The sequence below is a fragment of the Carcharhinus amblyrhynchos genome, chromosome 3 (genome assembly GCF_965287045.1).
Source record: "Carcharhinus amblyrhynchos chromosome 3, sCarAmb.v2.hapA, whole genome shotgun sequence".
In the NCBI taxonomy this organism is placed as follows: Eukaryota; Metazoa; Chordata; class Chondrichthyes; order Carcharhiniformes; family Carcharhinidae; genus Carcharhinus; species Carcharhinus amblyrhynchos.
Genome location: NC_137326.1, coordinates 31,658,838 through 31,686,663, shown reverse-complemented (window position 1 = coordinate 31,686,663; position 27,826 = coordinate 31,658,838). Strand labels below are relative to the sequence as shown.

Here is a 27,826-nt window from a genome sequence, read left to right as displayed (position 1 = left end):
GGAGAAGTATTGAACCAATATTTCTCTTCGGTGTTCACGCAGGGGGACATGAATATAGCTGAGGAGGACATTGGGTCGCAGGGGTGTAAAATAGAAAGTATTACGGTTGATAAAGAGGATGTGCTGGAAATTCTTGAGGGGCTGAAAATAGATAAGTCCCCTGGTCCGGATGGGATCTACCCTAGGATTCTCTGGGAGGCTAGAGAGGTGATTGCAGAGCCTCTGGCTCAGATCTTCAGGTCGTCATTGGTCTCTGGTGTAGTCCCGGAGGATTGGAGGATAGCGAATGTTGTCCCATTGTTTAAGAAGGGGAACAGAGACTTTGCCGGGAATTATAGACCGGTGAGTCTTACTTCTGTTGTGGGCAAGGTTTTAGAAAAAATTATTAGGGATAGGATTTATAGTTATTTGGAGTGTAATGAATTGATTAGAAATAGTCAGCATGGTTTTGTAGCAGGTAGGTCGTGCCTTACTAACCTTATTGAGTTTTTTGAGAAGGTGACCAAAGAGGTGGATGGGGGTAAGGCAGTTGACGTGGTATACATGGATTTTAGTAAGGCGTTCGATAAGGTTCACCATGGTAGGCTTCTGCAGAAAATGCAGATGTATGGGATTGTGGGTAATCTAGGAAGTTGGATCAGGAATTGGCTATCAGATAGGAGACAGAGGGTGGTGGTGGATGGTAAATATTCATCATGGAGTGCAGTTACGAGTGGTGTGCCTCAGGGATCTGTTTTGGGGCCACTGTTGTTTGTAATTTTTATTAATGATCTGGATGAGGGTATAGTTGGGTGGATTAGTAAATTTGCTGATGACACCAAAGTTGGAGGTGTGGTAGATTGTGAGGAAGGGTGTCATAGTCTGCAGGGAGACTTAGATAGGTTGCAGAGCTGGGCCGAGAGGTGGCGGATGGAATTTAATGCGGAGAAGTGTGAGGTAATTCACTTTGGTAGGAGCAACAGATGTGTCGAGTATAGGGCTAACGGGAGGACTTTGAATAGTGTGGATGAACAGAGGGATCTAGGTGTGTGTGTACATAGATCCCTGAAAGTTGGGAATCAAGTAGATAAGGTTGTCAAGAAGGCGTACGGTGTCTTGGCGTTTATTGGTAGGGGGATTGAATTTAGGAGTCGCAGTGTAATGTTGCAACTGTACACTACTCTAGTGCGGCCGCACTTGGAGTACTGTGTGCAGTTCTGGTCCCCGCATTACAAGAAGGATGTGGAGGCGTTGGAGAGGGTGCAGAGGAGGTTTACTAGGATGTTGCCTGGTATGGTGGGGAGGTCCTATGAGGAGAGACTGAGGGATCTAGGGTTGTTTTCGTTGGGAAGAAGGCGGCTAAGAGGGGATCTTATTGAAACATATAAGATGATTAGGGGTTTAGATAGGGTGGATAGTGATAGCCTTTTTCCTCGGATGGAGAAAGCTAGCACGAGGGGGCATGACTTTAAATTAAGGGGGGGTAGCTACAGGACGGATGTCAGGGGTAGGTTCTTTACCCAGCGGGTGGTGAGGGATTGGAATGCCCTGCCTGCTGCAGTTGTAGATGCGTCTAGTTTGGGGGCGTTTAAGAGATCTCTGGATAGGTTTATGGACGAAAAGGGATTGGTATAGGCTAGTGGGCATTGTTTTTGTAACTGGTCGGCGCAACATCGTGGGCCGAAGGGCCTGTTCTGCGCTGTAATGTTCTATGTTCTATGTTCTATGTTCTAACTGCAGCTAGGATTTAAAGTGAACTTTAAGGACATTTCCAACCCCTAATTGTGAAGCATGAGGAGTTGGTGATCTAAGTTCCACAGACTTTGATCAAAGATCTTTAGCCTCCACTGTCAGTAAGCACTCCTTCCAAACTTATGAGGCAAAAATATACATTCATGACCAATAAACACAAGTATAGGTACCTGTTGGCAGCTAAAAGGAGCATCTAGAGTGCCATCAAAAGTGAAGATTATAAACTGTAGCCCCAATGGGGGCAACCCTAGATCGGAAACAGTCCCTCAACTATCACCCTCGCTTGAGCTCAAAACAGTCACTTAGGATCTGAGAAAATGAACTACTCCCCCAAGAAAGATGACGATCAACGTTCTCCCAGATAGCCTGTTAAATAATTTATGGGCAGGGTTATAAGTACCCAGATATTATAAGTGTCCAGGGTTGTCTCATCAAAAAAATGCAAGAGGGGTGGGTTTTTAAAAGTGCTTACATAAAACTGGCTATGCAAATAATGATGGTCCAGCCATTTTTGAAATAAACTCCAGTTAATAATACTTCAGTTAAGAGTACTTGCTGGCCATTCTGTATATGAACAGCCATCTGTTAGCCTGTATCCATTTTCTCACTTTTAAAATGTCCTAACTGCATATGAATTCTATCTGTTTATTCCGTCTTTTCAGTTGTACCCCATTTTTGACCTGCATATTCTTTTGTCTTATGTTTGATGCTTTCCTTAACTACTTTTATCAACCATGGAAGGTGGATCCTCCCTGTAGTGCTTTTCCTTATGGTAGAAATATATTTATTCAGAAATGTCTCCTTAATGTCAACCACTGCTTCTCTATTGATCTGTCTTCTAATCTAATATCCCATTCTACTTCAGCTCCTGGATCCCACGTAGTTGCTCTTATTTTAAGTTTCAAATATTATTCTCTGACCCATTCTTCTCCTTTTGTAACTGGATGTAAAATTCAATCATATTGTTTTTGCTGTTCCCAAGGGATAGCTTCACTCTCAGATCATTCACATTACACAATACCAAGTGTAATATAACCTGCTCTCTGGTTGGTTCCAAAACATGCTTATCGTAGAATCCTTAGGCACAGAAGAGGCCATTCAGCCCATCAGGTCTGCACCGACTCTCTGATGAACATCTTATCCAGGCCCTACCCCATAACCCCACGCAATTACCTCGCTAACCCCCCTCTAACCTACACATCTTGGAGCAATTTAGCATGGCCAATCAAAGTACAAAGAAAATTACAGCACAGGACCAGGCCCTTCGGCTTGCCAAGCCAATCAACCCACACATCTTAACTGCTGCTCTAAAAACAATCTTGAAAGCACTCTCTGAACTCATCCAGGCTACTACTACAAATCTAATTTTTCTGACATATGTATAGGTTAAAATCACCTATGAGTATTGCTCTCCCCTTATCACATGCACCCAATATTTCTTGTATATTTTATCCTAAATTGTGGTTATCAGTAGATCACTCCCACGAGTGACTTCTTTCCTCTACACTTTCTCATCCTCACCCAAACTGATTTCCTAAACCAAGGTTATCTCTGACTGCTGCACCAATGCCATCCTTGAGCAACAGAGCTACCCCTCCACTTTTACCCAACTTCTTATTTTTCTTGAATTCCATATACCCCTCAATATTCAGGATCCAATCCTCGTCATCCTGCAGCCACATCTACGTAATGGCTATCAAATCTTATTCCTTTACTTCAATATGCATCATCAATTCACTTACTTTGTTATGAACGCTACGTGCATTCAGATACACAGCCCGTAATTTTGTCTCTGTTGTCTTTGTAACATTTGGTATTGGCTATTGGGGTATTCTTAGGATTTTTCTCCCTGGCCCTTCCTGCCATTCTCTGATCCTCATTTTCCATATTATCGTTTTGCTTTCCTGCCTTGACTCGGTCCTTGGTTTGCAACATCTACCCAAGTTTGAACCCTCACACCCACCTTAGTCTAAAACCCGCTCTACTTTCCTAATTATTTGGCTCACTAAAGGTTCTGTACAATTATTATGTTAAACAAAGTGAAAGCTAGCAGTCTAAGGACTTAGCCACATCTAATTGCAAATCAGAACTCAAGCTGTGTGCGAAAAGAAAGCCAAAGAGGTTTGTCTATATAGAACTCCATAGGCTACAGATCTTATTTGGTAACTATTTACCAGATCTGATTCATACTGTTAAAATACACCAGTGGGAGAGGCGTATTCTTGGAGTTTAGGAAAGCAGGTAGATTTGAATAGGGGGTGATTTAAGTATATTGTCTGGGTAACCATTATTGTAGTTAATTAGAAATGCTGTTCTTTTGTGTTGCCTTTCTTGATGTGTATCTTAAAGTTTAATAAACGTTTTTGTTATTTGAATGATTTACTCAATAGCCTTCATCACATTTTTTCCCAAATTGCAAAATTACATGGTTCAAAACCAGTGTTCCAAGTATGCTTCTGGGATTTTGGATGTCCAGGTACTGAACATCAATGGGGTTCATAACAGTTTATAGGACATCTCCAAGACTTGTGCCCAAGTGAGGAGGAGGAGGTTTGGAATCCTATCACAAATTTGTTCTCATTCCTATACATTGAGTCCTCTACTCCTGTAAGGATACATTGCAGTCTCCTCTGCCAAAGATGCAGACCACAATGCAGGCCTCCATCATCATGTTGGGTAGCCTCCTCTTGTCCCATGGCAGCAGGATGTGGCACCGGTCAGTAACACCAGCAATACACTCAGACGCTTGTTGGAAAAAAGGATAACAGCCTGATTCCAACCACTTCCGTCACACCTGGCGGGGGCTCTTTGACATTTTGAGACAGTGACAGCAGCATAACTGAAGAAATGTGTCCAAAAACTTGACTTTTAAGCAGCTCCTCAAGGCACCTGAGCACAGAGTTCCAGTGCTCAGAGAGCTACATTTAAACCCCCTGCTGGCCCACTTCCCATCCCATTGGCAGCATCGAGCCTGTCTCAGTGTGCTTTTCACACTGGCTGGCAGTTAATTGGCCTTCAGCGTGAAGTTGCTGTCGGGAGCAGATTTCACATTTGCTTCCGATCCCACCAATGTGCTTGCCCGACAGTCTGAAAATTCAGGTATATATTCTGAGTTTTGCATGCACAGGTGGGTTGAGTATAGTCAGTTCTCTGTCTATTGTGAACAGCTGTTTGATATGATCCGCCCACATAACTGGCATTGCACCGGATCTGAAACTCATTTGCCACTTTACTCATTTGTGAGGCAGGCAAAGCTTCTTGTTGTCTTGACAGTAGCATCCTGTTAATGGATTCACCTTTTGAAACAGAGTAATCCGACAAGCTCCCTTCCCTAGTTGAGACATCTGTTAATAGGTTCCTTACTGCTATATACTGCAAGTCTATCTTCAGTGGTCTATAATAGTGTTTGGATTCCGACAGCTCCATGTGCTGAAAGATTAACCTTGCCAGCAATCTCCTATTGAGCCCAGCCATTTGCTCACCGATCAAGCTTGACACCAGAAATAGGGGCCATCGAAACTACTATCCTGATGGTAATGGAATGTAAACAAAGAGAAAACAAATGTTTCTACCCACTTGAAGTCCAATAATTTCATCCATTTGAAGTGGCTTAGAAACATTTTCCTTCTATTACAGATCATAAGTATTATAATTTTGGACTCCTCACGCAGTGGTGGCTTTGCCACTTTGCATTATAATGTATACATGATTCCTCATTCCAAATAATTTTCAGAACTTCTCGTCTGCGGGCACTAATTTCCATCCTTCCTATCTTGTGCACTTGGGAGGTAGATTTTAAGGAACATCTCAAAGGAGCAAAGACAGGGAGGTAGATGTGGGGGCCGGGGGAGAAGCTGCATAGCTTAGAACTCATGACCTCCAATGATGGAGTGATTAAAATTAAGCATGTGTTTGTGTGGTGTGATCCTGCTCTGAATTTTCTGATTTTTCTGATTATTCTGTTTTACATATCTGGTCCAGCAATTTTCATTTTAAATGTCAATCTCCCTACTGAATGTGGCTTTAGTATGACAGGACTTAATTTGGATCAAATGTGACACGAGAGATTTTTCCAATTTCTGTGCTGAGAAATTATCCTGGTTGTGGTTTACTGCTTGAGGTTTATATTTTATGTATTTTATATTGTTTTAATGGCTAGACCAGCATTTGTTAGCCATCCTAAATTGTCCTCAGTGGTGATGATGAGCCACCATCTTGAACCTCTTCAGTCCATGTGATGTGAGCACACTCTGATATTGGGAAGGCAGATCACAGATGTTGACCTAGTGATAGTGAAGGCAATATAAATCCAAGGAGGATGGGGGGAGACTTGCAGTATTCCCATTCATCTGCTGCCCATGGCCTTCTAGGTTTTGAAGGTTGCAGGTTTGGAAGGTGCTGTCAAAGCAGGCTTGAAAAGTTGCTGTAATGCCTCTTGTATATGGTACACACAGGCATATCAGTCATGCGTTGAGTGAATATGAGAGGTGGCGGTTGATGTGCCACGGTGAGCGGCACAGTGGCACAATGATTAGCACTGCTGCCTCACAGCGCCAGGGACCTGGATTCAATTCCAGCCTCAGGTCACTGTCTGTGTGGAATTTGCACATTATCCCTGTGTCTGCATGGATTTCCTCCTGGTACTCTGGTTTCCTCCCACAATCCAAGATGTGCAGGTTGGGTTGATTGGCCATGCTAAATTGCCCCTTAGTATCAGGGCGACCAGGGTAAATATGTAGGGTTATGGGAATAAGGCCTGGGTGGGATTCAGTTCAGCGCAGACTTGATGGGTCATATGGCCTCCTTCTGTACTGTAGGGATTCTATGAAGTCGATTATTTTGCCATGGATAGTGTTCAGCCTCTTGTGTGCTACTGGGGCTGCACTTATCCAGGCAAGTGGAGAGTATTCCAAAACACTCCCGATTTGCATCTTGAAGCTAGTGGACAAGGTGAATTACTTGCTGCAGAATTCCCAGCCTCCGATCTGCTCTTGTAATAACAGTATTTAGGTGGTGAGTCCAGTTTGGTTTCTGGTCAATGGAAGCCCGAGGATTTTGGTTGAGGGGTAATCAGCAATGATACTGCCATTGAATATAAAAGGGATATGGTTAGATTGGCTCTAGTTGCAGATGGTCATTGTCTGGCACTTGTACAACATGAATGTTATTTGTCATTTATCAGCCCATACCTGAAAGCTGACCAGGTCTTATGAACACAGACTGCTTCAGGTTCTGAGGAGTTATAAATGGTGCTGAATATTGCAAAATTTTCATGAACATCTCCAGTTCTGACATTATGATGGAGGAAAGGTCATTGATGAAGCAGCTGAAGATGGAAAGTTTTCCTTATGATTCCCATTGACTTCAGTTTTGCTGGGTCCTTGATGCCATATTTGGTGAAATCTGGCCTTGATGCCAAGGGCACTCACTCATCTAAGCTAAATACTAATGGTGGTTTGTGCAAGTGTTTTCAAGGGACCTTAATCTATCCATACAGTGAAGAACTGGAAACTAATTCAATCCTGACAGTGGAGGAAATGTATGTTCACATTTCCTTCACAGAATCAGCCTTCTATGAAAAACTTCTCACTTAAGTTATCCACTTGACACATTTACCTAATGAAACAATGAGTTCATAGTAATTTGCAATAATTTTTATCTGAAAAAGATGCTTCTGACACTAGGGTTGGCATAGCAGGATTTTTTCTAATTTAAGTGCATATTAGCCAAAGAAATAAGGAACAAATGAAAAACTTTCATCGCATATTGAGAAACTGATGAGTAATTTGTGAATAAACACGATCAATTTTACTATCAGCAATTAATTTCTCTTTAATTTCAGTGCCTTGAATGAGTAGTAATTACCTCACATAGAGCAGGGAACTACAGACAGAAAACAATTAACATTATTTATCTCATCCTTCTCTTTGTAAGTTAAACCTAAAGATGAGAATGAAGCTTTCTCAGAAGAAGGTAGAATCGAACTGCCACATCCCCCAGAGGAACCAACTTCTGACAGGAATAATCGTAGAAAATTACGTTTACGGATTAGTGGCACGGAAAGAAATGGCTCGATCAGTGGTAATACTATTCATTCTCTAGGTTTGCTGTAGTTTTCCCATTTTATACCTAGAAATGCAAGATTAAATAGTCGAGGGCACTATACAAATGATGTACATTGATATCTTTGCTAAGCTAAAAATTGGAAGTATTCCCAACATTTTGCGGCTAACTATGTAATTGCAACTTCTAAGATTTCAGAAATTCTCCAAACTACAAAATACTGTGTTCTTAAAAAAATCCTTTCACCTACTAATGGTGTTTATGTTTTGTTTGTGTGAAAAAAATTCTACTAACACTTTTTGAATTTATGCATTTCTGCATTAACATTCAAATCATAAGCAATATTTGCTCAAAGTCTGTGAAACATGGCATATTTTTATGTCTAAACCTCAAAGTAATGGTTCTTCATTCATTATCTTCCACAAATGTTGCTAAAGTAGATATTTGATCTAAGTAAATGCAAGGAACACTCATCTCTAAATACATTTTCTCTTCTATCATATGAAAGTATTGAATGTCATAACTCTTGGCTGTTCTTAGCCATCTATGGCATTGATGATATTCAGTGAGAAAGCTTTCTGAAATTATTATTAAAGATCAAATTCAAACACTACAATAATAAACATGCCTGGTTTGAAATATCTACCAACGACAGGACAGAATAGCATGGTTGGTTAACATAATTCCTTACTTCTGGACTTGAATAGGAATTCAGCACAGCCTGAAAGATGTTTTATCAGGCTTGTGGCTTTGTGTGCTAAATAAACTGCCTTTGTGCTTTCAGTGCCGTTTTTAAGTTGCACAACACAAAACTGTCTAATTTCAGCAAGCAGCTGGCTCAGGCACATTGTGATGAATGAAGTGCTTTTGTGTTGGAAATGATTATGGGAATGAATACACGTCAGGTTTGAAATGTTGTGCAATCTCCACCATCAGTGATTATAGCATTCTGTAAGCAGACATTTTCATAAACACTAAACTTGCAAGTCTCCTCAGCAATGATACTCTTGACACAAAAGGTGGCCCTAGCATCATCTTTCAACTGATACTTGTGAATTGAAATTGAATCCCTCAACAGCCACCAAATTGAATTTGGAGGTTACTGTTGGGGAGGGGAGGGAAAAATGGAAGAATTTTCAATTTGAAGGTCCATAATGTGTGTATTTCTCCAGTGAAAACAGAAAATACTATGAACACACAACAGGTTAGATGGCATCTGTGAAGAGATGAGTAGGTTTGACGCTTCAAGTCAACAGTCATCAAAACTGCTTTACATATCACCAACCTGCCAGCCTGCTGCCCTATCTGTGTGCCACCTTACCAACTCACGTACCTGCCATCCTACCCACTTCCTCACCCACCCATTCACCAATTCACTGAAAAGCTTTGGGACCTTTAAACACTTACCAAATAGGCAGCAGCACCATAATAAGAGGGTGTGTTTTCTGATTTAATTCACTTCCTGTTCTGTCCGTGGATCCCTGTGCTGAAGGAGTTGCTCTGCATTGTTCAAATGTTTGTCCAGAAAAATCATGTACAGGTAAGTGGGTAGTCTTCTGTCTGATCAACATGAGGAAAAAGCAATTACTCAGCTGATCAGAAGATTTACGGAAGAAGTCAGTTGTCTTGTTTCAGACTTAAAATAACTGGCATGGTGGCACAATGGTTAGCACTGCTGCTCCACAGCACCAGGGACTCGGGTTTGATTACCAGCTTGCGTGACTGTGCGTCGTCTGCATGTTCTCCCTGTGTCTGAGTGGGTTTCCTCTGGGTGCTCCGGTTTCCTCCCACATTCTGAAGGAAGTGCTGGTTAGGTGCATTGGCCGTGCTAAGTTCTCTCCGTGTACCTGAACAGGAGCTGATAGTGGTTTCTCTCAGTAACTTCATTGCATTGTTAATGTAAGCCTACTAGTGACACTAATAAATACACTTTACTCTTAAATGCATATAATAATGCAGGAAATGATTGCTTGAGACTCAAATTTTGAGCTCACAATGCAATATTTACAGTACAGAGATGACAGACTCACTGATTAGCCAAAACTTTTCCTTACCATGGGGGGGGCAGGGGGGTTGCGCGGTGCAAACTGTGGCCCAAGGGTTACATGCAGTTCATCTGGGTACTGGGTATGGCCCATGCAACACTTTGTTGACTGTTGCCCACATGTAGGTTTGCCACATTCTGCTAATTTCAATCTGTGTAGCTTTTCTTCCTACCAGTATAATGAAGTGATACGCACATAAAACAAGAACAAGTGAAGTGAGGTGCATGCTGATTACATACAACATTGGCCAAGAGAACCGTGCGTGCTTTCTGCATCCAAAGTGTAAATATTTGTTTTGCTTTTACCGTGTGAAGTTGATAGTTTTATTAATATATAATTGATTAAGCATTTCCTATTACTTGTTAAAAAATATTCTGCATGTATAAAATCAGCCTAATTCATGGAGTCATGGGTAATGAACAAGCCCAATTTCAATCTTGTGATCTATAGTGATAAAGAAGGGCCATTTGTATGGCTCACTCACTAGCCTGGATTGCCCATCACTGATTTAGGCAGCCACTCAAAGTTGCCAACTGGGTTCAAATAGCAATTAACTACTTTCAGCTTTTCATTTAAGTATTTATTTCTAAGATTTAGTCAGTAATTCTGGGATCTCATTCAACTGGGCAGCACCTTGATTTCTGAATAACTTGCTATTGGGCCTTGATTTAAAGGTTTTACTTGCTGTGTGTGTCCTCACTTCAGTCATTTAAGAAAAAAATAATTGTAGAGCACTATTTCCTTAATATTCTGGGAATTTTAGCATGCCAGTTCTTCAATACACACAAGTGCACAAATACACATCCTAGATATTCAGTTCTAATGTTTGATACACATTTTCCTTTTAACTTCTACATTTTCCTTTTAACTTCTACATTTTCCTTTTAACTTCTACATTTTCCTTTTAACTTCTACATTTTCCTTTTAACTTCTACATTTTCCTTTTAACTTCTACATTTTTCCTTTTAACTTCTACATTTTTCCTTTTAACTTCTACATTTTTCCTTTTAACTTCTACATTTTCCTTTTAACTTCTACATTTTCTCTCTGCCTACATACATTGAGGTACAATAGGTATAATAAAGTATTTTGCATTGTATTCTTGTGTTTATGAAATCCAGGTACTTCGTCACCAAATCATTCTCGGAATGGAGAAATGCTGTCTAATATTTCACCATACCAAAGGATCAACAGTGAAAGTGCAATTGGCAACAGTTCCACACTTTGCCAGTGTATGAGGGAATCAGATGATCACATTCAAGGTTTGAATTTTGAATGCTTGATTGAATTTTAGTCTGCGGCATGGTTAGGGTAATTTCAGGTGGTCAAACCAAAACTAAGGAGGTATTTGTGATTTATTTTTGTGATATTAAAATAAATATCACTGAATTGACATGTGTAAGGTTTAGCATAAATAATTGTTTATTGTTATATTTGCCCCGTTCTGAGGGTAGGGAGTCATCCATTAATGTTTCATAGCTGTTTGTTGCTCTCCAGTACTTTGCTTTTATTCACTTTGTATGCGTCTCGACAGTGAGTTCTTTGGCTTATTCAATATGGAGGCAATATGCAACCCTAATCAATACAAAATGTGCACTGATGTATAATGTCACTGGAGAGCAAGCCGGTTGATTGCATATCTGCTTACCTTATTCTAAATTGCTGAGACCAATTGTAGCAGCCCTCTTACAACCCTGATTTGAATTAATACATTTGCACCCTTCCTGTTCTGTATGCCTTGGTTCCAATTTTGTTTTTTTAAAGTTAATTTTCCTCATGAGCATTTGAGGAAAATTTTATGTTATCTTTCAATAATTGATAGATTCAAACCATACATTGTTTTAGATTTGTGCAGCCACTAGAAGTATCTGTTATTGCAAAATCTATCACAATGTTCTCAAGTGAAACAGAAACCATTGGAAATATTCAACAGATTAGGAGGGATAAACATAGTTAATGTTTCCGATCTCTGACCTTTTATCAGAACTAGTAAAAGTTAGAAATGTAATATGTTGAAGTTACTTGGTTTGGTTAGAAATGTAACAATATTCTCACCTTTGTTCTAATATTGAGGTGCAAAACAATTTAAATTGGATTAGTCAAAATATTGACATTGGTCCGGATTGTGCAGGCAGTGACGAAGCAATGATTCTTGTCTTTCAAAACGCAGACCACTGGCCACTGAAGTTCTGTGGTCTTTTTGGTAGAGGCTTTCATTGTGCACTTGATTGAGCATAGTGCCCTCCGAAGGAACAACAACAAGGCACTTCAACTAATCAATTATAGAATCCTCATTGAGACATGCAGACTAACACCAGGAAGTACAAATTAGAATTAAATCATGTGGACAAAGTGAAATAATGTTTGTAGAAGAAAGCTAAAAGAGATGGACAGAAAAAAAATCAATCTCCAACAGCAATTATATTCTGAAGAATGAGATGCCATACTAATAAAAACTAACTTTGTATGCCAGAAAGGTTGATTAGCAGTAAGTATTACTTGCCATTACAAATAAATTTTATCTCAAATTCACCAGTTCACCACTTCATCCACATCTTGGGAGACAGCTTACTTTGAAACTGACTCCTAATTTTAGATTTTCTCCACAGCGGTAAACATTCTCTCTGCATCTGTCTTGTAAAATACTTAGAATCTTATATGTTTTGATGAGGTCACCTCTCCTTCTTCTAAACTCCGATACATACAGCCCAACTTGCTTAACTTTTCCTCATAGTACAACCCCTTCATCCCAGGAATCAACTTGATGAACCTTCCCTGAACTGCCTCCAATACAAGTAAGTCCCTTCCAAATTAAGAGGACCAAAGCTGTACATGCATGCATGACAAGACTTTTCCTATTTTTATATTCCACCATCCTTGCAATAAAGGTCAACATTCAGTTTCCCTTGCTAATTACTTGCTGTACCTTGAAGATAACATATTGTGATTCATGTACAAGACCGATAAATGCCTCTATATCATAGCATTCTGCAGGCTCTTACCATTTAAATAATTTGTTTTTCTATTCTTACAGCCAAATTTTCCCACATTAGGCTCCATCTGCCAATTTTCTGCCCACTCAATGTCTTTGAATGCACTTTGTCTTCCTCAGAGCTCGCATTCCTACACACCTTTGAATCATCAGCAAACTTGGCTACAATACACTTTCACCTTCATTAGGGGTGAAAGTAACTTAAATTTCTTATAGATGCAGTTGCGTGAGAAATGCCCTTCTATCTCACTCCTGCAGACACAAGTTCATGGATGCCTGCAAAATAAAACTTAAATGTCAAAATAAAAGCCTGAACTAACCTTTAAGAAAGTCTCACATTTGCCCATGCAGCTAACCTTGCTGCTCTCCCTACTTCAAGTTAAATGTGTTTTCTGAGTCTCTGATTACCCAGCAGTTTCAGTTGTCTCCTCTCTTTGTGATGGCAGCTCACATGTAGGTGTGAAAGTGTCAACATTTTCTACCCATGGATGACTTTCTGGTTCAGCTTCTTGATTTGTTGCTGTTCATATTGACTAAGAATCCCCCAATTCTTCACTTATACATTTAAACATACCCACCAGGGTTTGTTCCTTAAAATCAAAATAGATTTTTTTTAAATCCACAGGGTAAAATATATTTCAAACTATAATTTTTACTTTGTTTTTCTGTCAATGTTTCTTTAACCATTTAATTAAATAATAAGTAACTTTAGTGGCTACTTTTGTTTCTCTTCCAGACACTTATTTAAGTTTCAATTCTAGCTGTAGCTCTGCTTACTTAATTCTTTCAGCTCCAATCTCTCAGTATTTGGCCTCAAAGGTTTAAATTAATTCATATTTTTTCCCTGTCTCTCACTCTGTTAAATATCTCCACACCACTACATTTCTCCTCCCTCTCTCATGCAGCCTCCTTCTTTCTGTCAGTCATTTGACGATGCCACCAACCTTACTAATAGCATCGACCATTTACTTTCCCTGAAGGATGAGTTCAGCCTCATGCTCCCCCTTTCCACAAGAGTTTTGATGCTTTCTTCTGAAGCTCACATGAGACGCCTCCCTGAGCGTGAGACACATACTCTTCGCACACTGGCACTCGCATAAAAGCCCAGCAGTCAGAGGCAGCGCTCTGATGTAGCAGAGACCACTGGCTGGCATGAGGAAGCTGCTCCTTTAAATCAAGGAGGCAGGTGATTGATGGAAGGGGGAAGTTACAAGAGGGGCAGATGTCAGTGAGGCTCTGACTCACATCTCTGCCTTTCTATCTCCAATGCAAATGTCTTGCCGGTACGGTGCACTGGACCATATCAACTTACTTTCACCTTTGCCCCTCATTCAGATTATTAATATAGATTGTAAATTTGAGGTCCCAGTACTGATCCCTGTGGAATTCCGCTGGTTACAGTTTACCGGTCTGAAAATGACCCATTTATCCCAACTCTCTCAGGAGGATTTTATGGTTTTTGGCAGGGTAAGGGAAGGGAATAGGAAGTTCATGGTCTGCTGCTTCAGCACTGAGAATCAAAGGTGTGTGTGTGTGCGTGGTGGTGGGTTGGGGGGGGGGGGGGGTGTCTTCATAACAATTGGGATGTAGTGTGGCATGGCTGGCAGGAATGGGTTTAAGCTGTGAACCAAAATCGATCATGACCGCCAATTTAAAGTCACGCTGGCATCAAATTGATGGCAGTTTCACGAAAAATCCACATTTGCTGAAAGCATTCTTTGGAGAACACTGAAGTTGTAGCGGATAGTGAAGCAGTGAGCAGCAACAGATAAGAGCATGTTTTCTGTTCTGTTAGACATGAGTATATTACAAATTCGAGGGAAAAAAAATTAAATGCCCCCTTTGAAAGGGACATTGTTGATCTTTAAGAGACAACCTAATTCTACAACAACAATGTTGTCAGTACCCTGGAAGGGTCAGAGTGGATTACAAACTGCCTTACCCAGACATGAAAAGATTTTTAAAGTTCAGTGAATCCTCAAAAAGATGTAGCTTTTCCTGAAGATGTGAAAACCTTGGCCCTCTCTGAACACTGTGGCTGATAAGGAGGCTTTGGATTGCTAAATCAAATTACCACTTGCCTTATTTGGAGGATGTCTTGGATTTTATCTCGATCACATGATAACTGCATCCATCTTGGCTCCTGCAAAAAGCACTAAAAGGCTTTAGCTTCCTGGCCTTTTAGTGCTTTTTGCAGGAGCCAAGAGATTCAGAGAGAAACATCTTCAAAGGACCCTACAAGAGTTTCAACCCAGGGAGAGAGCGAGAAATATCCAGAGAGCTAATAGTCTGCTGAGAGTAACTGGGCAGCTAAAGGTGCCACATCTACAGAACCAAAGCAAGAAACCACCTTCCCTCCCTGTACATCTGATTCCATCTTCAAAATTCACCTCTATAATTTGACAGTGGAAGCCATCACAGCTGAAGACACAACGTTACAATTTCAAGATCTTCACTTCAGATAATGCAACATCTTGATTTCAAATATATTAGGCCTGCACGAAACCATAGAGACATTGAACTGATCCAAGTTTCTTAAGTATTGTTTTTATCTTCCTCTATAACTAATCCTTGTGTGTGTTAGTGATTTTATTTTCTTGGGTGACTTCCAGAGCAAGCGTGAAATAAACTAATCTTTAAGTACAAAGGCTTTGCTGCTGCTGTTTTTAAACTGAACACATTGCTCACAGGTGACTTTGGAGAAACCTCTTTTGAAGTGTCCATGACATTTTGCAGCAGTGTCTCATTCAGGACCCTGTCCAAAGAGGAAATATAATATCTGATGCACATGTCCCATTCCCCTTCCGAATATTGTGTTTGGGAAAAGTCATTTTCTACTGTTTAGCTGTTTTCCTCTCAGCAAAGGCTGAAAGACAATAGGTGGAATTCTCCCACCCTGCCCACTTCAGTCGGGGGCGGCATGTGAGGGAATGACGAACACAAGGGGCAAAGGGGAAGAAAGACTGTGGAGAGGTTGTGAGAGGTGAAGGGTGAACACAAGGCGGGGAGCAATGGGGAAGGAAGGCTGTGGGGGGGTAGATGGGTGAACACAAGGGGCGGGCAGTGGAGAAGAAAGGCTGTGCATTGGGGAGGGAGTTGAACTCAGTGGGGTAATGGGGAAGGAAGGCTGTGAGGGGGAATGGGGGCACTATAAAAGGTAGAGGATCAGGAAGGTGGAGAAAGATAAGAGACAATGAAAAGCAAAGGATAGACTGAGATGGGAAGCTGGATATCAACAAGGGTACGTAATGCTGACAAACAAGGGACATCAAAGTGATACCCCATGTTTGACTGGCATGGAATGCATGTAGGCTTTGGAATAGGAAGTTAGGGATTGATTGTGGCATATGAGCGATGGGTCTACAGACCACATCCTGATCCACATCCAGAAGGTGGATGATATGGGAAAGGATCTCATCTTCATGGTAATGGGGAACTCTGAAAATCCAAGATCTTGCTGTCAGGAGCAATGGAGTATACAAAATGCAGTATGGAGAAATGGAAAGGAATCATAGATTACAGGCAGTCCAGGGGCTATGTTGACCTCCTGTTCAGAGGTCAGAGATAGGAAACAGCCCAGGAGTGCAGAGGGCTCGCAGCAGCAGGAATCATTGGAAGCACGGGACATTCCAAATGCAGGGCGGGGCAAATGCTGTGTGCCTCAGAGACAAAAAACACAGCTTGGTGTCCAAACTGATCTCTCAATTGCTGTCTCTGGATTGCAGAAATTAACTGGAAACATTTGTAGGCTGTAGATTGGAAACACATAATAAAGGAAGGAGGGCAGTGGATGGAGATGAAGTTCTTTTGTGGGGCTGACCTTGGGATGAGTAGACACCACATGGGGCATATGCATGTCACACATGATGGATTTAAGAGGGAGGGTAGGACTGTCCAACACAGCAACAGTGGGATCCAGTATTATCTGGGGAGACTGGAGAACAGAAGGAGGAAGCTCTACCTTCATATTGTGAGGATCGAGAATTATATCTAGCAGATGGACAGAGAAGGAGGGAATGTCAGATTCCATTGGGAAATAAAAATTAAGAATCACCATTTAGCTGACCGCAGTAATGGTGCTGGCTCAAATCAAAAGTTATAGTGAATCTAATCAGGAAGGATTTGAGACACTGTGGGAGGAGTGCTGGGCTTAGGGGCTTCTTCTGGCAATACCATTTAACTTGTTAGTGCCGCAGGAGCAAACAGGACTCGACTTAGTTGGAAAGGAAAGAGAACTACTTGGGAAGAAATCTTCTGATGGCCATTGCCTTTGTTAGCACTATTAAAGGGACACTCGGAACTCAGTGGCTTCACATCACAGTTGTTGCATCTGAAGAGTAAAACCTCAGAATGTAGAATTTGTGAATGCACAAAGTTGTGAAGGAGACACAGCTACATTATGTATGGTATTCTATCAATGAAGGCCAGTCACATGTTCAGCAGAATCCGCATTCATAGTGGGCCAAAGGGCATCCACTCATTAATCATGAGCAACTGAATGGTTATTAGTATGTCTCATCAGAGATTGGAGCACAGAGCTAGGGTCACTCATGTCATTTACACCTTATTATCCCATACTTTAGCCAATTTTATCTTCAAACCTTTATTTAAGTTTAAAACACTAGTTATGGACCCATGTTTCTCTCAAACTAAATATGAAATGCCACCATGCTACGATCACTATTCCCTAGAAGATCCTTTAGTATGAGACCATTAATTAATCCTTTCTCATTAAATATTACCAAGTTTAAATGAGCCTATTTCTAGGTTGATTCAAGAACTAACTAGTTCTATGAAGCTATTCTAAATACACTATTATCGGAATTTTACCACCCCGCCCGCCGCAGGATCGGAGCAGGTGAGGATCAGACAATGGAAATGTATGTTGACCCTGGGCGGGAATTTCCGGTCTCGTTCGAGTGAGGCTGTAAAGTTCTGCCGTATATGTCCTCATGATTACCTTTGCCAATTTGTTTTGCCCAACCTATATGAAAATTAAAATTGCTCATGATTATTGCAGCATTTCTCATCAATTTCCCATTATTTCTTGACTGATGCTCTGTCCTACATTGTTCCTACCAGTGACTTATTTCCCTTGCTATTTCTTATCCTTAACCACTATTTGGTGCCCAAACTGATTCTACCTCTTGATCATGTGAGCCATAATCATTTCTCACTGCTGTGCTTATTTCATCCTTTATTGACAGAACAGCCCCACCTTCTTCTTTACCTTTTAAAATGTTGACTACACTTAAATATTCAGTTTCCAGCATTGCTCATGACATTTAAGTCTAGTAATTTCATCTACCATTCAATCATTTAAACATTGAGAATAATCATCTAATTTCTTTTCCATAAAGAGGCAATAGAGGTGAAGATGTTTCATGTGTATTTTTCTCTATTTCCCTGTAAATGGCAGGTTGTTAGATTAGAATACACAGATCAATGACCTGTGATTCCCCTACATGTTAAGAAAGACAAACGTAAAGGAGCTTCTTGTTGATCGTTAACACTGGTGTTTATGCAAGTAAAATAAGTACCTATCAAATACTTACAAATACCTAACAAGAACCAGCTAAATCTCTAAATTCCCCTTGAATCCCTCTTATTGGGTGACAACAGGATTGGGGAACCTCATTGTTGTCTTCTTTAGAGAAAGCCCACTAGGCATTTAAATAGACAGTGGTGGAATCATGGGTGCTGGGGGGGGAGCTGAAGCTCCACCTGCTAAGGCTGTTGCTGGTACACAAGATGTACCTTCCACACACCTGACAAAGGAACACCATTTCCGAAAGCTTGTGGGATTGCTATCAAATAAACTGGTTGGACTTGAACCTGGTATTGTGAGACTTACTGCTGATACACAACTTAGTGGTTATTAGTGGATTCCTCTTTCCAATGCTAGTTTCTTCAATCAGGTACTAAATAGTTTCAGACAAATGATGTACCCCTGGGAGCCTGAAAGGAACTTTACTCGGGTTTGCTTGTTGTGCTCCCTGCATGGTAAACCCTTGGCCCAGGATGAGGTCCTTAATTGGGTTTTAATTGCAGCACAGGAAGGCCAGCCATGCATCTGTCCGTTACCAACTTACTTATGTTGGAGATGGAAAGGTGACAGGGCCCCCACCCACCATCCTCCCATCTGATTAAATGATCCTCTTCTTTCCGCCCCTCTGGCTACCAAAGTCGCTCACGTGGGAGAGCATCAAAACTCAGTCCATTGTATATTGCAGTACTGCAAATGCATAGAAATGTATCAATTTTTTTTACTACTTTCATGGGACATAGACATCACTGGCAAGGCCAGCGTTTTTATTGCCTATTCTTGACTGCCCTTGAGGAGGTGTGGTGAGAAGCTACCTTGACCTACTGCAGTGAGTGTGGTACAGGTTTTGTAGGATTAAAAATATTTAACAAAGATTCTTTTATTGTTAGCATTAAATATTATTTTTTCCTGATTATCGTTCGTAGCCAGACTGCTGACTGTAATCAGTATATGCAATCAGCCTACAAAGCATTTTTCATCAGATTAAGACTGGAAATATTTTTTTGGTTAGACATAGAAGGTAAATTGATGAACATTGGTTAGAATTTGTCATTTTATTCATACATTTTTGAAATGCTCATTAGAATAGTTACCGCATAATTAGAAGTTAAGACATAAATCTGTTTTCAAAGATTAAATAGGTATGTAAGTGATTATGCTTGCATTCATCTCATTTGTTGCAAAACCTCAATTACAAGATGATTTGCATACTTTCTTATCAAGCGGAGGAAAATTTTCATTGCATTGGGTAAGGCAATGTGAGGAGGAATATAGCAATAAAACTTCACCCTTTTGCAGGAGAAACATTTTGAGAAAATCAGCTACAACTTAACCTTTCAGGCCTGTGGGGTAATGTTTTTCTATTACTATTAAAAATAATATGGCACTTCTGAATTATTTTTATTTAATCTTCCATTGCCACTCATGCCAAATTATTTGCTACATTGTTAATTGAACTAGCTTGCTCTTCCTGTCTACTGAACTGAAGCCAAAGGCCTAGAGGATTGTAAAGATTACAATTTTGTTCAAAAGGTGGAAGCCAGTCAGTTTAACATTGTGGTGGGGCAACTGTTAGAAGTAAGAAGTAATAATCCAAGGAAAAAAAATCCAAGGAAAAAAAACCCAGCACTTAGAGAAACTTGGACTAATAGAGTAAGCTTAGTTCAGGACAAATTGTAATAGGCTGTATGGTCATGTGATGACATGGTTACAAAAAGGGTCATGTGTCGAGACTACGGGAGATCTGAAGTGCAAGCAAAGCTCAAGCAGGGAGTAGCTGTTCAGCTAGTCACTAAAGTATTGTTTGTTACAAGTCCTTATTGTCACTGTTTGGGAGCCCATCACTTCTGCATGGTCGTATGGCACAAGGACTTTGGCACATTGATCTACTTGTCTTCGACAAGAACATTGCAGACCGTTGGAAGAAGATTGAAAAGGCATGCAGTATTTACTGCGGGTCTGCATTATCTGACATCAGAAAAGGTACAAGATTGCACCTTACTAAACTTAGTGGGCCCTGAAGCAATCAAAAAGTTTGACTCATTTATTTTCCAAACTGAGGAGGAGAAAGACCCTGAAATAAGTTTGAGAACATTTGCCTTCTAGCAAAAAATATAATATTTGACAGGCACGCATTTAACTCAACAAACCAAAGAGCAGATGAACCAATACAATCTTATTCAACAACCTTGAAAATCTTAGTGAAGAAACGTGCGTTTGACACCCTTACTATTTGGTGAGTCAGGAATTGAATAGTCTGCAGGGTCCACAGTGATTTTGTCCATAAGCATCTGCTGTAGAGAGAGATTTAATTCTGCAAACAGCCATTAGCATCTGATGCTAAATGAATAGTCAGAAAAAAGCATCAGGGATTTAAGGAGGGAAACATAAATTTTCACAATACAAGGCACACCCTGCCCTAACTGCCCTGGCCTTACTCTCACAACAGAAGTGTGTTTTGCTCATGGTAAATATCACAATAGATGGGCAAGTAGAATCATGTCGCAAAACACTGCAGGTTGAAACCACAGCAGCCTTCCTCTGCCACCAGCCTCATTGCAGCTGGTCAGTCCTCCAGGGATAAGAGCATCAGCAAGATGAATTAATTGGAGCTCAGCCAAAGCAGTGAAACCATTGACCCTTCACTAACACACTATTGTGAGAGTGTTGACACCAGCACGAACTCAACATGATTTGTAGCAATGCAAAACTGAAAAAGATCGGCAGCGAAGCAACATATAACATATCATCCCGTCGATTGCTACGGGAATTAGACCCATGTGGACTATCAAGCTCCAGTATCTAGGTGGATCTAATGGCATATAAACCATTCACTCTGAAGGTGTGGTCACTCTTCATTGCACTTAGAGCAGTTTCAAGTTTCATGCAGTTGACCAGAACATAAGGCCACTGTGAGGACTTTGGGACAGCATCACACATCCAGAAGTATTTTCTTACAACACCAGGCCCCAGAAATGAAAAAATACAAAGATCTCCTCAATTGAGCCATCATTGGTAAGCTACCAGTAGTATACCACATGAGACAAGGTGACTCAGTACCACCAACAGTTTGTGCTCCAAGAAGAGTACCGATCACCACGAAACAGAAGATAGTCAATGGGCTGCATTGAATGACAGCACTAGGTGTCAGACTCCTATTAACGAGGCCACAGAATGGATTTCAGCAATGGTGGCTGTAGTAAAGAAAGATGGCATGGCCAGGATTTACATTGACCCAGTGCGTCTGAACAGGGTTACTGCTCAGACCTCATCACCCTATGAAGACAGTGGGCCTGCCAAATGCTAAGGTTTTCAGCATCCTGTATGTCAAATGCAGATTCTGGCAGATCCCACTGGATGAAGAATCCTCAGAGCTTACCATATACATCGTTCCGGTGGGCAGATATCATTTTCTTCGCATTGCCTGTCTACTCTCTACTGGCAGCAAGATCTTCCGGCAATGCATAGAACATTACAGCGCAGAACGGGCCCTTCGGCCCACCATGTTGCGCCGACCAATTAAGAGAAAAGCAATGACCCTCTAACCTAAACCAATCCCTTTCCATCCATAAACCTATCCACGGACCTCTTAAACGCCCCAAACTAGGCGCACCTACAACTGCAGCAGGCAGGGCATTCCATTCCCCCACCACCTTCTGGGTGAAGAACCTACCTCTGACATCCGTCCTATAATTACCACCCCTTAATTTAAAGCTATGTCCCCTTGTGCTAGCTTTCTCCATCCGAGGAAAAAGGCTATCACTGTCCACCCTATCTAAACCTCTAATCATCTTATATGTTTCAATAAGGTCTCCTCTTAGCTGCCGCCTTTCCAACGAAAACAACCCCAAATCCCTCAGTCTCTCCTCATAGGACCTTCCCTCCATACCAGGCAACATCCTGGTAAACCTCCTCTGCACCCTCTCCAATGCCTCCACATCCTTCCTATAATGTGGGGACCAGAACTGTACACAATACTCCAAGTGCGGCCGCACCAGAGTTTTGTACAGTTGCAACATGACGTTGCGGCTCCTAAATTCAATCCCCCTACCAATAAACGCCAAGACACCGTATGCCTTCCTAACAACCTTATCGACTTGATTTCCAACTTTCAGGGATCTATGCACATATACACCTAGATCCCTCTGTTCGTCAACACTATTCAGAGTCCTACCGTTAGCCCTATACTCTACACATCTGTTATTCCTGCCAAAGTGAATTACCTCACACTTTTCCGCATTAAACTCCATCTGCCACCTCTCGGCCCAGCTCTGAAACTTGTCCAAGTCTCTCTGTAAACTATGATACCCCTCTTCACTATCTACCACTCCTCCGACTTTGGTGTCATCAGCAAATTTACTAATCCATCCTTCTATACCCTCATCCAGATCATTTATAAAAATTACAAACAGCAGTGGCCCCAAAACAGATCCCTGAGGCACACCACTTGTAACCGAACTCCATGACGAATACTTTCCATCAACCACCACCCTCTGTCTTCTATCAGCTAGCCAATTCCTGATCCAATTAACTAAATCACCCTCAATCCCATACATCTGCATTTTCTGCAGAAGCCATCCATGGTGAACCTTATCAAACGTCTTACTAAAGTCCATATATACGTCAACTGCCTTACCCCCATCCACTTCTTTGGTCACTTTTTCAAAAAACTCAATAAGGTTAGTAAGGCACGACCTACCCTTCACAAAACCGTGCTATCTCCAATCAATTCATTACTCTCTAAATAACTATAAATCCTATCCCTAATAATTTTTTCTAATACTTTGCCCACAACAGAAGTAAGACTCACCGGTCTATAATTCCCAGATAAGTCTCTATTCCCCTTCTTAAACAATGGGACAACATTCGCTATCCTCCAGTCTTCTGGCACTATACCTGTGACCAACGACGACCTGAAGATCAGAGCCAGAGGCTCTGCAATCGCCTCTCTTGCCTCCCAGAGAATCCTAGGGTAAATCCTGTCTGGCCCAGGGGACTTATCTATTTTCAAACCCTCAAGAATATCTAGCACATCCTCCATATCTACTGCAATACTATCCAGTTTACAACCCTGTAACCCAGTGTTCTCCACAACTACATTTACGTCTCCCTGCGTGAATACCGAAGAGAAATATTTGTTCAGTGCCTCTCCAATCTCTTCCGGTTCCACGCATAACTTCCCACTGCCGTCTCTGACTGGCCCTAATCTTGCCCTAACCAATCTTCTATTCTTAACATATCTAAAGAAAGCCTTAGGATTCTCCTTAATCCTATCAGCCAAAGTCTTCTCGTGTCCTCTTTTAGCTCTTCTTAACTCACTCTTTAACTCCCTCCTGGCTAATCTATAGCTTTCCAGTGCACTACCTGAACCCTCAAGCCTCATCCTGACATAAGCCTCCTTTTTCCTTTTAACCAGCGAATCAACTTTTTTAGTGCACCACGGTTCCCTTGCTCGACCATTTCCTCCTTGCCTGACAGGGACATACTTATCAAGGACTCGCAGTAGCTGCTCCTTGAATAAACTCCACATTTCGGATGTTCCAAGCCCCTGTAGTTTCCTAGTCCAACGTATGCTCCCTAATTCTCTCCAAATAGCCTCATAATTACCCTTACCCCAGCTATAACTGCTGCCCTGAAGTTCATGCCTATCCCTTTCCATCACTAAGGTGAACGTAACCGAATTGTGGTCACTATCACCAAAATGTTCACCAACTTCCAAGTCTCTAACACCTGGTCTGGCTCATTTCCCAGTACCAAATCCAATATAGCCTCACCTCTAGTTGGCCTATCTACATACTGAGTCAAAAAACCTTCCTGCACGCTTAGTGTAAAAACTGACCCCTCTAACAAACTAGAGCTGTAGCTATTCCAATCAATATTAGTAAAGTTAAAGTCTCCCATAACAATTACCCTATTACTTTCACTCCTGTCCAGGATCGTCTCTGCAATCCTTTCTTCTACCTCTCTAGAACTTTTAGGAGGTCTATAAAAGACTCCCAACAGGGTGACCTCTCCTCTCCTATTTCTAACCTCAGCCCATACTACCTCATCAGACTTCTTTTCTGTCACTGTGATACAGTCCTTGACTAATAATGCTACTCCCCCCCCCCCCCCCCCCCCACTTCTACCTCCTTCTCTACTCCGACTGAAGCATTTGAACCCCGGAACCTGCAACAACCATTCCTGTCCCTGCTCTATCCATGTCTCTGAAATGGCCACAACATCAAAGTTCCAGGTACTGATCCACGCTGCAAGTTCATCCACCTTATTGCGAATACTCCTCGCATTAAAGTATACGCATTTCAAACCATGCTCTACTCCACCCCCACGATGCCGCACTTTGCAGTCCTCATCTATGACCCCCTCAATTTCATCCCCGCTACTCAGGATCCCACCCCCCCCTCTGAATCAGTTTAAACCCCCCTGCATAGCCTTTGCAAATTTTCCCCCCAAGATATTGGTTCATGCATAGGAGAATTCTTTGCAGGCCAACCCTGCAAAATCATTTTTGATAACATCCCAGTTTCAAGTCATTCTATAAAAGAACATGATGCATGGTGATGTTGGAAAATTGGATCCTCATTTCAGTTGTGACATTCCCTCTGCTGTGACAAAGAACTGAAGGCTGATCTCCTTGTTATCCTCAATGTGAGGAGGGATCCTGCCTCCTTCACGCACACAACTGCTTGATGTCAAGCCTGATGTTAGAGAGCTGGATTTTCATTTCAGATGTGGCATTCAGTCTGCTTCTGATTTTTGCTTTTGTAGCTGTGCATTGGGTGAAACCACTTTCACACAAATATGTTGAGGCAAAAGGAAGAAGCTCACAAACTGCTCTCTTTGCCATGTTAGAATACTCGTGTATTTAGCTGCTGCAAAAATTCATCAACTAAAGTGCAGTGAAATGTTGACTTAGTGTGCAGTCAAAAGTCATGTCAATCAGACTCTCAATCATGCACCGATAAGACACCTGGTCCAGTTGTCTGAGCAAATGGGTTGCATATTGTGCTCAAAGGCACTCAGAACCTGTGACCTCTGGAATTAAGAAGAGACATAGTCACAAATACATTCGCCAGCTGGTATTCACCTCAGTGTTGTTACATCCTCACCACTTCCTCACTGTCTCACCATCTCCCCTTGTTGCTTCACCACCCCCTTGCTGTTTCACCACGTCACCTATTGCCTGCTGCCTTGCCACTCAGCCTCGCTGCCCTCAATCTGTGTGCCTTGTAGCCCTACCACCTATGGCCATGCCACTCTTCAGCTTCTTGCTGCCTCACCTCCCATTGGTTCCTGCCTCACCCTTAATCTTCACTCATGGCTGTGCACTTTTATGCCCAGCAGCAGCAAGATTAGATAAATCAAATGGGCTAATCAAAGCAATGCTTCTTGGAACACTGGACGCTGATGGGCTGGTGACCTTGCTCTGATTGACCTATTTGATTTCTGTGATTATTTTGAAACTTTGTGCATTCAAACTGACATTTGCTGGTCATGTGGGGCTGCCAGCTTTGCTGGAATCCCTTTGTAGACTCTGGAACCCTGCCTTCACCCCCTCTGAGAGAAAAGAAATCCTTGGATCCCCATTTTAAATAGGAAGCCTCATTATTTTTATGTTTTGGCATTTAGTTCTAGTCTCTCCCACAAATGAAGACATCCTTTTTGCTCCATCCTGTCAGATCCCCTCAGGGTATTAAATGTTTCAATAATATCACCTCTCATTCTTCTATTCTTTAATGAATACAAGCCCATTCTGTCCACCCTTTCCTCACAAGGTAAATTCCCAAGCCCATATCATTCGAATGAACCTTTTCTGAACTGCTTCTAATGCATTTTTAACTCCTCTTATGCAAGGTTTCAGCTCGCAGCTTATTTAAAACCGATACAATACGGATGAATTGCTTTATCCCATGTTATTAATGAGATGTCCACATTCACTTTGAGAATGGCACGTGATATTTCCCTTAAAATGGGAAGATAATTAAGTAATTTTTATTGTTCGCCCTACTGTTGAAACATTGAGAGAGGATGTTAGATTCCCAGCACATTTCACAGCTTGAAATCTATAGGCCTAAGTGTTGGAGCTAGAAGCCTTACATGCACATTGAGGAAAGGTAATGCCAAAACAAGTAAGTGAGCATGAGAAAGACAGAGAGCCTGTGATAGTTCATTATTTATTCCCATTTTTCAGGGCAAAATGAGGTTGAATGAATTAGAATTTGACTTGACTTTTTACTTTGTTAAATAAAGCAGCTTTAATGGCTCGTTCCTATCTTACCAAGTGTTTCAGTTTATCTTTGGAAAAATTGGAGAAGCACTTGTAAGGGTACATGTGAAAGACTTGATATCCGGTCATTAGCCAAAACCACCTCCTGCAATGCTCATACCCCTAACAAGTATAGGTGAATAAGGGACTTAACATCTTTAGAAAGCCACGTCTACTGAAGAATAGGTGAAGGAATCTCAAGGAACACAGTTGAAGGCATGGCTGAGGATGGTACACAGCAGAGTATCTGCCTTTTTTAAACAGGCACAGTCAGCATTATTTTTATTCAATGATCACAAATCAGCTGAAGGTTAAGGGAATTCTTCCTATTCCATTGAGAAATAATGCTGCCCTGTGGCCATTTAAGCAATCAGTTGCTCCCTGCTCTTGCTGAAACCCAGCAACTGACAAAGTCCCTGCTCGTTCATGTTGATTCATGGCCTACATCAGGTACTTGTTATGGTTGTTTGGCTTCACAATAAGTGGCTCATTTACTGCAGACATGGACAACTGATCAGCTCAAGTGATCCATGTAATTTGCTTCAGCTTGAAATAAGCCAAATACATAATGTTAAGGGCAACAAAAACTGACCAGCTGGCAGCGTGGGTTTGCAGGTTCTCCTGTCCAAAGCTGCACAGTTTGCCTGCAAAATTTGGGATAACTGCAAAGTTAAGAGGAAAGAAATCCTTGATCTGAAAAGGCCTACCTTGAAGGTAGGGACTCTACTGATAATTTTAAATTGGCTGTTAGTGAGCAATACCCTTCCTTTGCTCTGCTTTCTGAGCCTGCTCTAATGTGATTTTCTTGTTGATGCTGAAGCTCCTTGTTAATGCTAAAGGAATTCGAGCAAATAATTGCAGTGCACAAACAAAAAAAAACCCAACAATTTCACAATCTCAAATTACCCAATACAATGCCAAATCATTTTCAGGCAGATTTGTGACACGTGATTATTTACAAGTGAGTGCTTGTTTCAATACCCCTCATAGAAGTCAATTTCAATATTTCCAAATGGGTCCAACCATCAAGCACGATTCCCCTTTTCCTTTTGAAAAATACATCAGGATCCTTTGACTTTACAATTTAAGTAATTAAATGAGTGGCTGCCTATCATGCATATGGACATGATCCCAATGAAATGACTCTATATCAGTGGGGCTGGGGCAGTGAGTTCTTCAGCTTT

The 27,826-nt window shown here is 41.4% G+C and overlaps 1 protein-coding gene across 1 annotated transcript in view; it reads left to right on the top strand.

Annotated features, from left to right (window-relative positions):
- The window catches only part of cfap20dc (CFAP20 domain containing), a 339,085-nt gene that overhangs the window by 151,396 nt on the left and 159,863 nt on the right, over positions 1 to 27,826 (top strand). Inside the window, exons 10-11 of the mRNA XM_080182992.1 lie at positions 7,666 to 7,812; positions 10,961 to 11,101. Coding sequence (XP_080039118.1) covers positions 7,666 to 7,812; positions 10,961 to 11,101 — 288 coding nt within the window. The remainder of the gene's footprint in view (positions 1 to 7,665; positions 7,813 to 10,960; positions 11,102 to 27,826) is intronic.